Source organism: Scatophagus argus, chromosome 6 (genome assembly GCF_020382885.2).
Source record: "Scatophagus argus isolate fScaArg1 chromosome 6, fScaArg1.pri, whole genome shotgun sequence".
NCBI classification, from domain to species: Eukaryota; Metazoa; Chordata; class Actinopteri; family Scatophagidae; genus Scatophagus; species Scatophagus argus.
In genome coordinates this window covers 4,912,501-4,924,141 of record NC_058498.1, presented here as the reverse complement: position 1 = coordinate 4,924,141, position 11,641 = coordinate 4,912,501, and the positions used below count along the sequence as shown (strand labels likewise).

Genomic DNA, 11,641 nt, shown 5'->3' with positions numbered 1-11,641 from the left:
TCACTAACCATCACAGTAAACATTTTTGTAGGAAAAAAATCATCATATCAGCCACCCAACAGAGTTTTTGACCGTTAGTAGCAACATGGATACATTATTTATGACCTGATTTTTGTGCACAGGCAAGGGCGACGTGATTCACATTCTTGCTTACGGTGTTGCATTATTCCACTGGTCCATAGTTGGCGAAAATGTGCCAAGAAGTGCTGCAATGCGCTATTAAAAGGCAAAGATGCAAAGAAGAAGACTGACAGCAAGTGAACATGGATGTACACAGTGCAGGTTTAAAAGTGTTTGGAAAAAAAACCAAAAAAAACAACATTCAACATGTTTGAATGAGAAACTTTTTTCAGAAGAAAACTCCATAACTCCAGGGCAACTGTTTTGGAAACAGGAAATGATGCAATTCAAAGGTCTAACTAGAGTTTATCAACAACAACCTCAAAAATCAAGGCCCTTGTCAGTATGCATCCTTGATGTTTTTGAGCATATTTCCAGGCTGAACACACTCCTCTAAACTCAAAACCTGCTAAGATTTACTATCAGCTGGCGGCTTTGGGACACAGCTGGCACCAGTGGAAGCTCGGTGATTTGTATTTTTCAATTTAAGACACAAGGAAAAAGAAAAATGTTTAAAAACCTTGATGTCAAAACTCTCCATTTTCAATAAAAAGGATTAAAAATGTAATCCTGCCTTGAACAGGAGGATGTGCCCAGACATTCAGCACTGATATAATCAGAAAGTGTATTATTAGAGTTGTGCTCACTCTCACACACTGAGAACACTCCAAGTTTTTGATAACATGTTCCTTTCTTTTAGGGGCTGGATTTGAGGTGGATTTAACTTTTAATAAGCGCGTCAAAAAACTAACATCAGAAAGAGTTTCCTCCATGAACTCTTAAAGCACTTAATCTTCGTTTAATCTTTTAAATATAGTGCACATTTTACCAATAAACAATCCCATTTTATGCAGCAGTGTGGACAAAACTCACATCTGTTGTGTTCCTGAGATTTCATCTCTGTTGTGTGTATTCGTGCTCAGACGAGGACACGTCATAGTATAAGTACAAGATCATTAATGCTTTCTTTGTCTTTTCACAAACACTGACACAGAACATGTGAAATGCCTCTGAAAGCTCACATCTAACCTTTTTAAACAGCAGAAAAAAAACATGAACCAAAGGACAGACACATCACACTTAGCTAACGATGTTGTATAATGCATTAAGACGCCTGCCTGTGCCAGAAGCTTTCATTTATGATGACATTTTTTTTTTAGGAGGCGTTCAATATAAGCTTTTAGGCACACTCCTCATCTCGCTCTTGGTTAAACCGCCGAGCCAGTGCTATAGCTGTTTTTCCAGTGGCATCTATTTACATCGAATTAAGCCTCTGAATCACTGACGCACTCCGGGTTGATCTCAATACTTCCTGATAAAATGTTCAATAAGCTATCGTTGCCAGGCAGCAAATGCAATTCTGACGAAAAGTGGTTTTCAAATATTTGCGGACCTCTCGGTGTCACAACGTTCATAAATAAAAAGACTTTGGGCTGTCCAGCGGTGGAGAGCAGCGGTGCGAGACAAACACAAACACATTGTTCTCTGTAGGACACGTCAGAGTCATGCAGCACTAAAACATGTTGAAAACAAACAACTGAACACTGTCACTTGTGCCATTGTGAGCATGGCTCTCAGCGGATGACAACTAAAATCATGACATCCAATCAGCGCTGCAGGCTGGTAATCCTTCAGATGCGGGTGCACACGCATGACCAGAGGTTTGGGGATGAAGGCGGAGGGAGGCGGCTGTTGTTTCACAGCTCGTAATTTGCTCAGTGGCTGAGATAAAAGAGATCTCCCAGTGCTCCTCCGCCAGTGCGCCCCAGAGTGAGATCAGGCCTGTTTGATATCATATTTTGTGGAGACTAGTGAGTCAAAGATTACATTTAAGCACTAAAACAGGATAAATACGCTAGCAATTTCCTTCCTGACCCTCCAAGCGTTTTGTATTTTACTATCTTGTTACGACTTTTCCTCCTGACATGTCTGAGGAATCAGTCTTTGTTGCGTGTAAATGGATGTTGTGCAAGGCCCGTTATTGAAACGTCGATAGGTCACGTCATGTCATTTAATCTGGGAACTCACACAACAGTATTAATCAGTTCTGTCAATTGCGAAATGTGACTGTCAAAACAGACTCTGATAACAAAGACATGTCCGGCAGCCGGTGAGTTAATACAAAGGCCCCTGCCTGCCTGTTGCTGTAGGGGGATGATTACCATCTGGACGGCAGCCACACACTTATGACAGAACTGAAATTTGTTTCATGTGTTGTGAACGGTACACCAGAATTGGATTTCTGGTTTGTTCATGCATTGTATTAATGCCCAACTGACAGACAGCTTTAGGATTTGCAGCCAAATCACAAGAACATTGGACGAGAATACCTTTTTCTGTCTTTTGAGATTGCTGTGTGTTCACAACAGGTGGGTCTCAACAGCTGGTAATGACTTAATACCCACAGTCTCTTAAGCAGTCTTTCTTCTTGTATGCTTTCAAGTATGCAGTTGCCTTGCTTTCAAGCTTGGGAGCAAAGTTGTTACACTGCTATGGTTTAATATTTCTTTATCTCATTCTGTTTCTGGTTTAATGGCCTTTACTCAGAGGGCATTTCTGCTGACTGTAAAACATCATCCATTGTGAGTTCCTTCTGAATGAAGTATGTTAAGTGGGTCAGGCTTTGCTGCTTTCATTTTCTGCATGGAAAGTAAAAATAATAGAAGTATGATACTTTTTTTTTGTCTTTGTCTGCAGTCCACAGCGCTTAAAAGTTTGTTCCAGCGATAAGTCAGGCAGAGGAAGATAATCATAGAGATCTCACAAATACTCCAGTGACAACTAATTGTTCGAAGCTGTTGGCAAAAGTGAAAGCAAATGAGCAAGTGGGAAATAAACATCCCATAATATGTACAGACTCTTCAATATGAAGATAAAGTCCCACTTAACTGCTCCTTTCTGGATTCAAATGGTAGCAATTTTCACCAACACACTAACGTAGTCTCAACAAACCTAGAGGGGAGCCTGCAATGGGTTTTGTCTCCAGAGACACTGTTTGAAAGACTGTTTTCCAGGCTTTTGTCCCACTTTGTGTCCCTTCATAGTCTGTTCAGTCAGTTTCCTCTTCACAGTGGCATGTTTGTGTGATTTATCCTTACATAAAAACCAGGCTGTGACGTCCTTGAATCAAGTGGTCAAGCCAGCAAAATCAAGTCTGTAGATTTCAGTGATGGAAGTCAGTTATCTTGCAGGCAGATTTTGGTTGAGAGGGAATGGGGGTTTGTGATTGTACCCTGTACAGTCAGACAGAAAAGGCCAGACACTCTGTTTTTTTTTTTCCAGTTACAAACCATGTCTGCCTTGTTTCCCCTCTTGCACTAACTCTGCAATCAATTTCCTCCAGGAGGCATTCAGTTTAAATCAATTTGGGAAGCTAACTGACAGAAGACTGTCCAGTGACTGAAGGGAAGGAGGGACTGGGTGACTGCTGAGGCCACGCTGACACACAAACCGCGGCCACAGTGATTGTTAAAAACATCAGCTAACTGAAGTGATGGTAAAACAGAAGCGTAAAAACAACAGCCTGCTTGTTCACTTGTCAAAGGTTTCATACTGTAGCTCTGCGTTGTGTGTTTACACAGATTCAGTAGGAGACTGGTCATCGATGGTGTGCCTCATTGACTGAACGCTGGTCAGGATTTTCTTCTGGTGTCCGGCTAGAGACACTCCGATCCTCTGAAGATCCCTAAAAAAAAAAAGAAAAGAAAAAAGAAAGAAAAAAGTACAGATAGTATCACACAGCTACTAAAAAGGGTGACAGACACAGGTATTTAACCAAGGCAGTCATTATATTCAGATTTGCACCCCAGAAAAACTCAAAAATGTAAATTTGAAAAACTGCTATGCTTTGACACATAACCACACACCGCCGTCCAAGATAATAATTACCAAATGTAACCATAATTACAACTAAAACGGGACAAATTGCAATAAGTTCTCCAAGTGGTTTGTCCAAGCATTGTTGCCGTACCCCAGCAAAGTGGCTGCTGTTGGGCAGGTACAATCAGTGTCAAACACAGTGAGCCGCTGCCCCTCTCTTTTCTTACTTTCAAATGCCTTAAAAAGTGGAAAACTAGAAGGTAATCTGAGGCTATGTAGGCGATCTCAGGAAATGACCTGAGAACTTTTTGTTCATTCTGGGGGTGTGGAGAGTCAGACAGGAGAGAGAGAGACAGATTTGGTCCCCCACTAATGTTGACTCCATGGTTACGGCCTTGTATTTAACACAGACAAATCACTACAGAATTAATCACAAGGGGAGCTTGAACTGGAATAAAAAAGGTGCCAGGGCTCTAAATTAGCACAGCATGAACATGGGGCGTCTATGGGGTGTAAGGGCTGTTCTTGACTGGTTTGATTAAATAATGACAAGGTAGTAGGCCATTTTTTACTAATCATTTCCAGAGAGGAAATAGATTTACATTTCACAATATTCCCTCTCAGATTTGACGTTTTTCTACATTCATACTTTTTTGTGAAAAGGATAAAACTAGCACAGCTATCTCTAATTTTTTCCTATTTTATAGGCACATTATAATGAAATAAAATCTACATCATTAATTTTATTTTACTGACAGGGCAATTTGCTTTTAACCACAATAAAAACAAAATCATGCCTATATAGTCCACGTTTGGTCACATACATCACATTTTTAGGACTTTATGGCCAGAGGACTCTTCGAAGCTTAAATGTTATATATGTTAAACACACACATGTTTGAAATAAAGTTCACTGGCTCATAACCAACTCTGTGTGGCCCTATCTGCTCTTTCCACACTGCTACCATGTTAAAGTACACTTAATTAATCCCCGTGAGAATATTCATCCTCTTATCTTTGACCCACAGTGCAGCAAACAGGGACCAACAACAAAACACATACTGACAACACACATATGAGCAAAATAAAACGAAAAACTCCCAGAATTTCCCACAGTGGCAGATGGCGAAGGGAGAGAAATGTTTTCACTTCCAACATGTTAACTTGAAGAGTGAGAACAAACTATACTCAACAACACCACATATGCCAGGTATGTGAAACAGCTGCGTGGAAATAAGACTTTCTAGGAAATACAAGTTTACTTTAAAGAAGAACCAGCACCAGAGATACCATTTGGAGGAAAGAGGCTTCTTATTATTTTCACAGTGGTTTGAACTGTTTACAGCAATTACAGTTTATCACAGTTAATTTGACAGATATATATGGAAGTGCTGTAATGGTGCTCATGGTGTTTTATAGCATGATAAAAAAGAGGGAGAGAGGATGGAAGTGAGTAAGCCTGGGAGACTGTTCAGAGACAACACATGGACCAGCAGTCAGCCAGCCAGCCTTTCTGCAATTTGTCCAACTAACAAGACACAGACTTGGCAGGTGAGCAGTGTGAGACGTAGGCAGAAAGAGACAGACAGACAGACAACAGAGTAAGAAGACAACAGACAACATGAAAAGGAAAAAAAAAAGAAAAGACAGTTAAATGAGTAAGACTTACTCGGCTGTGATTTGTGTGACAAGTGGCAAAGAAGTGAAGCCCGAGCCCAGGAAGGAGTCTCGATACTGGGTCATCTTCAGCGCCGCCAGCCAGTCCTCCACAGAGCTCACCCGGCTCAGGTCTGGAGCTCCACGGTCTAACAAAGGGTGATGAGAAGGCCTGCAGACAGTGCACACAACACAGGAGACGTTAGAAAAAAATAGAAGTGCTGTTTCACTGACACAGAGACAGGAAGAGCGTGTCTGTGTATGGAAATGAGTTCGTATCTCTCCTCACCCAGGGACGACGTTGTTGGTGCCGGCCTTGAGAGACGCAGGGTTGCGTATCATTTTGTCCAACATGCTGACAATATCTGGGAATTTTGGCCGTGCGTTCCTGTCTTTCTGCCAGCAGTCCAGCATCAGCTGGTGCAGCACTACTGGACAGTCCATGGGAGCTGGCAGCCTGAAGTCCTGCTCGATGGCGTTTATCACCTGGGACACAGTGACAGAAGGAAGGCAGACAAATGGTTATAGATAGTAAGTAATCACTGATCTATTGTACAGTATGTAGTAGCTTTTTCAGTGATTAAAGTTGATCTAATCAAAATCTTTATATTGACAATGGATCAAATGACAGTGACGGTCGTTGTCATTTGATCCATCGATGTTTTGCTTGTAGTAATGAAGCACACAGAATCATCGCCTCTACAGAGGCTGTCAGCATCTTTCAGCTCAGTGTTTTGGTTTCACGGCCAAATATACAGCGGATGTTGAATGCTTAAATGCATTAATTCTGTCAACTTTATATGATGATATTATGTCTGTGTTGCAGCTTGTTCTGCTGCACCCATGTGGCCAAAAAAGAGACACAGTGAAATGGCAGATTAAACATCTTCAAACCTCCCTAATGTTCCAGGTGAAATAGTGGCAAAGTTTCATTTTGGGATGTGATCAAATCTTTCCAGGATCTGATAGCTGCAAAGTGATTTAATGAGCATGGAGTCTCTGGGGAACTGCCGCACTTTGAAATCGGGTTTAGTTGTACGGGAGTGTTGACCTCCACCCACGCCTCCATCACCCACACTGTTGGATGAGGGGGCAGAAAAAGAGGAGAAATAAATCAATTCCAGCCACTGAAATGTACATTCTGATATCCAAACACTTCACCTGTGATATTGTTCCACTAGCCCTAAACTCACTTTTTAATATAAAAATCAAAGGAAATACTTGCTTGACAACTATTTGACATATCCCAGCAGACAGCACTCCGAGTAATAACCGAGACACAGCAGGATGAGAAGTTGGAAATGCATTTTATTTTTTAAGAACAAGCCCAGTTTTCTACTTGGGGAAATGAAAGATATAAATGACAGGGGGGAGAACGTATTTTGAAAGAAACGAGTTATTGTGACATGACATCTATGAATTGCACTCAGCATGGCGCTGGTCTGTGATGCTCGGGATATCAAAGGGATGAAAGAGGCAAAAATATCCAAAGTTGAGTCCAGCTCTCTCCCACTGCTGTTACTTTCTATTTTGCTCTCAAGTTGTGATTTGTGACATCCTGCTGGCAGAGAAGAGTTCAGTGGGGAGGGGACAGTCTTCTCTGTTACAGCTCCTTTGTGATTGTTGGATGATAAGACAGGTGTATTTTTGCGGAAAAATCCTGCCTCGTTCAGCTTTATTTAAAACCTCAGAAAGAATGATAAGTTGGATTAGTTAAGAGGATTCGGTTTCCATTTGAGAACTTCATCCTGACACAGTGTGCAGTCTCTCGGTATATCCAGATATTCATCGCTAAGAAGACGCCTGCTGCAGTCTCTGATGTCAAGGCGGGATAGTTTTACAAGAGGAGCTTCTGATTTCATTAAACCAGTGCAGGTATTGAGAGTGATAAGGACGTTTTGAGGTTTTTTCTTTTTCTTTTGTCTGTGGGAACTTGAAGACGAGAATTTGGTATTGCAGCGAGGTTTTGTTAAACATGCCGGCATACATCTGGGTGCCCAATGAAATAATTCTGAACATCCCAGAATCCAAAAGCTGAACTGAACTGAACTTGCTGCCTTGCCACCCAATACTACTACTACTACTACTACCACTACTACTATTACTTTTACTACTAATAAATAATAATAATCAAGAAAGGAAATATCAAGAGCAGTGATGATTAACAAAAGATTTTCCATCTCCTGTGCAGGAATGTGTGTTATTTTATTTTTTCGTATTATTTTTTGAAACGTCTCCCTGGCTGTAATTCTGATGGTTGCAGTGTTTGAAACTCACATTGTTGTGTAACCTGGCAGCTCAAACGGGTGGCTCAGAACATGTTTGTAAAATGTGTTTGTAAAGTCTTCAGGTAAGAGCTGTCTTTCAGCTACATTCACACACAACATATCCAGTAACCAACTTCTCTCTTCTTCTCATCTTCAACATCTCTCAGACTTTAGAGGCCCGCAGAGTATTTTTATGGCTTTACAAACTGCAAACATAACACACATAACTGTAGATTTTCTGTTATGGATGAAAAATAAGAATTTTGTTTATGTTTCAACTAATCATAATGGAAATGCAAACAAGCCTTCGTAGCATCAGGGGTCAGAGGGGCTGCGAACTATGTAACGACTGTCTCTTAGTATCAGTATCGTTTGAAAAAAGTAAATAAAGTACAAATTGAAGTTGAAATTGAACAGACAAACGAGAAAAAACATATTACTTTATAACACTTAGAGGTGTTGACAGACGACTTTAATTTTCTTTGCGTCTTTAAACGCGAAGCAAAGCTGAGTGGCTGCTGCAATCTTCTCATCATCTTCATCTTGGTTATTACAGTTGGATAAGACACGAGTCATAGGCAGATTAGACGCCTTCTTGCCTGCTTTAAATCGTTTATGTCACACATGGATGTGTTTGACATTGTTGTACTTTTTCTTTGTATTTAAGGTCAATAAATTCTGAATTTTCTGCATCTTTTTATATAATGTTTCTGTACAATAACCGTGTCTGTCATTTCATACCCTGCCATTCCTCCAGTTGTCCCCAGTGTGCTACCACCATTGCCCAACACCTGACCTCCACATCCACTGGCACACCTGCTCCTCATTCCCTCATTATCTTCCTCCAGTTTACCTGCCCTGTAGCCTGAGTGTCCTGCCAGATTTTTCTATTGTGCCTTCCTGCCAAAGCGTTCCCGATTCGGCCTGCTGTATTTCACGACCTCTGTCTGTTTCTGGACTTTTGCCTGCCAGCTTTTGCCCCTTTGGACCCGTCTGCCTCTGCTTGCTTTGATGGTTGACCTCGTGAATGCTGTTTTAACTGCACCTGTTCTGCCTGTGATTCGAGCTTTTGGCTCCAAACCTTGCCAGTCTGAGCTGTGTCTGCACTGTGTCTTGACTTTTGATGCTGCTGTTACGCTTTTCTTCACATTTTAATGACGAATAGTTCCTTCAACAAAGCAGAGGTGCTATAAAATCCCTTGAAATAATACTTTAACAGTCATTTTTTCAGCATTTTCCGTGAGTTTAATGTTACAAACTCGTGCCAGTGTACTTGTGAGCCTGCCTAACTGTAAGCTGGGGGAATGCGCTGCTTCTGTATCTGTAAATTCAGTGCCGAGGATTTGTCTGCTCACTGAGTGAACTCTACTTGACCCCGACACACTTCTCAGGCTTTGTGCCGCATAAATTCTCTCTAAGCACCCCTGTCAATCAAAATAGCAGCAAGTGTAGTAAAACATCACAGGTCTCTTTCATGATTAATTCATGTCGAACAGAGCACCTGTGGTGGCTCCGCTGACAATTTCAGCATTCCGTGTTCTTTGAAATTTCGTGTGTGTGTGTGCCTTTATGCATGTCTGCTTACATGTGTGTGTAGTATGTGTGAGTGAAGGGTGTGAGGTTCATGCATAGTTAATGCCCCAGCAGACCCTCGTTAGCTATAGTGGTAACACACACTTTCTCCATCATTATATGCTGTCTGTGCCATTAGAAAACCGTCTCTGTCATTATACTGACTGCTGCATAGACTGCTTCTACTGCTCAGGAGCAACCAGAAGGAAATGAGGGGTGAGGCTACAAGGCAGGAGGTGAGGAGAGACAGCAGGAGGGGGAGGTAAGAAGGGGGGAAGTGTGAATTAAGGGGAAAGAGATGGTTAAGGTGATGTAGATGCTAGACAGGAGAAATTGTTCTCTGCTGACAAAAATGTGGGAAAGATTTAGTTTTATTAGTTGAAAATGTCTCTCTTGCAGATTGGAAGGGGGACTTTTCACTGATTAATTTCACATTAGTAGGACAGATGACCCAGTAGAGAAAACTTCACATGTAGTCCAAGTTAATTAGGACTAAAACAGGTTAAACATTACTGGAAAATTGAGACAAAGCAGCTTGTGAAGAATATTCTCCAGGATCGGCCACAACTGAAGCCAGTCAGAAATGTTTTAGATTATTTTCTGCAGCAACAAAATTATATATTTGAATTAATTAAAATGCTAACAGAACATTTTAAAGTTTAAACTCAAGAAAAGCTGGAGGTTTGTACATTTTCCAAGCTCGCCTGGGTCAAGGCCATTAGATATATAGTTTCAGAAAGCAAGAATTGGCATTTACAGTCTCAGTGCTTTGAAATGGGTTTTCATGCCAAAACTTGATATAATCTTTGCACCACATTTCATAGAAAACTAAAAATAAAATGTCAGCAATCTGATCTTCTGCAATTTCCCTTTTCATGTACTGTATGTGATCCCCTTTGGGTTTAAACAGTGGAACTGAAAACTCAGCCTAAAGACTGGATGAGAGAGTAGTTTTTATGATGCATTTTAGCACAAGAACAGAAATATTTCAGAAATTGGCAATGACTATGTCTAAAAAAACAGAGGGGTTTAAATGTAATCTCAAAACACTTAATGACATAATTGTGAAGCTTGCATACAGGAAAAAATAAGGGTTAGAAATGCTGCAGCAAGTCATACTGTGAAGGTAATTGGAATAAAGTTGTCAAGGCAATAAAACATTCCCAGAAGAAAAGATCTGCTGGAAAACAAAATTCTGATGCCTTCTGGTCTGATGTTTGAGGGAACAAACATTTCTGTGACACTTAAATTGATGTCCTCATTTTCCGTGTGTTTTCCTAGACGTGCAGGCATCCTGCTGTGAGAGACGGCAAAGGAAACAAACAAGCACACCCCCCCACCAGTCGACACACACGCACACACACACAAACTCCACAAAGACCGCGTGTGCCGAAAAAGAATCTGTAAATGTAGAGAATCTTATACACAAGAAAGATAAGAAAGAAGAAGAAGAAGAAGAAGAAAAGAGAACTCGCACACGCACACACACACACGCACGCACACACAAGCATGCGGTGACTCACATCTTGGTTGCTCATGTCCCAGTAAGGCCTCTCTCCGTATGACATCACCTCCCAGGTGACGATCCCATAACTCCAGACATCTGAAGCCGACGTAAACTTCCTGTAGGCGATTGCCTCCGGGGCCGTCCACCGCACCGGGATTTTACCACCCTGAAAGCAAGAAAAAGAAACGGGAAGAAGAGAGGAGAAGATAAATGATGGAAAAAGAAAATCTTCTTGATAGTTCCACTCTCAACATGCTCACTTACACATTCATCACAGCACCAAACAGAGGCCAAAGGCAGCCCATATTATTGTCCGTAGTGCATCATAAGCATAAAGGTGAAGACCATCAATGATCTTCACAATCCTAACGAGCACAGCGATGAGAACAGATGTAAACAGTTCTGAAATAATTTTACTTTAACAATTTTCAAATCCGGTATGGAAGAGACGATACAAAGCAGATGTTTGATTCCACATCCACATCCATCCACATCTCCGAGGGCAAAAAAAGGCACCGGAGGACACAGATTGATTTGCAGCCAAAATGGACAAAGACATGACACAAAGTCTCCTAGAACAGGTTAAGTTCACATCAGAAACAAAAGAACACAGATGTATCTTAGAGGGACACTTCATTCCAAAATGAAAAATACACTATATAGACAAAAGTATTGGGCAACCTGACCATTACACCAACAG

At 41.2% G+C, this 11,641-nt stretch overlaps 1 protein-coding gene across 2 annotated transcripts in view; it reads right to left on the bottom strand.

Moving 5' to 3' along the window:
- Nucleotides 1-883: 883 nt before the first annotated feature.
- Nucleotides 884-11,641, bottom strand: part of LOC124060835 (ephrin type-B receptor 1-like) — a 73,787-nt gene continuing 63,029 nt past the window's right edge. For both annotated transcript variants that reach the window (XM_046392182.1, XM_046392181.1), the window contains exons 17-20: nucleotides 10,958-11,107; nucleotides 5,885-6,081; nucleotides 5,609-5,767; nucleotides 884-3,805 (exon numbers count right to left, since the gene is read on the bottom strand). In XM_046392182.1, the coding sequence (XP_046248138.1) occupies nucleotides 3,694-3,805; nucleotides 5,609-5,767; nucleotides 5,885-6,081; nucleotides 10,958-11,107 (618 nt within the window). In that variant the 3' untranslated portion in view covers nucleotides 884-3,693. The remainder of the gene's footprint in view (nucleotides 3,806-5,608; nucleotides 5,768-5,884; nucleotides 6,082-10,957; nucleotides 11,108-11,641) is intronic.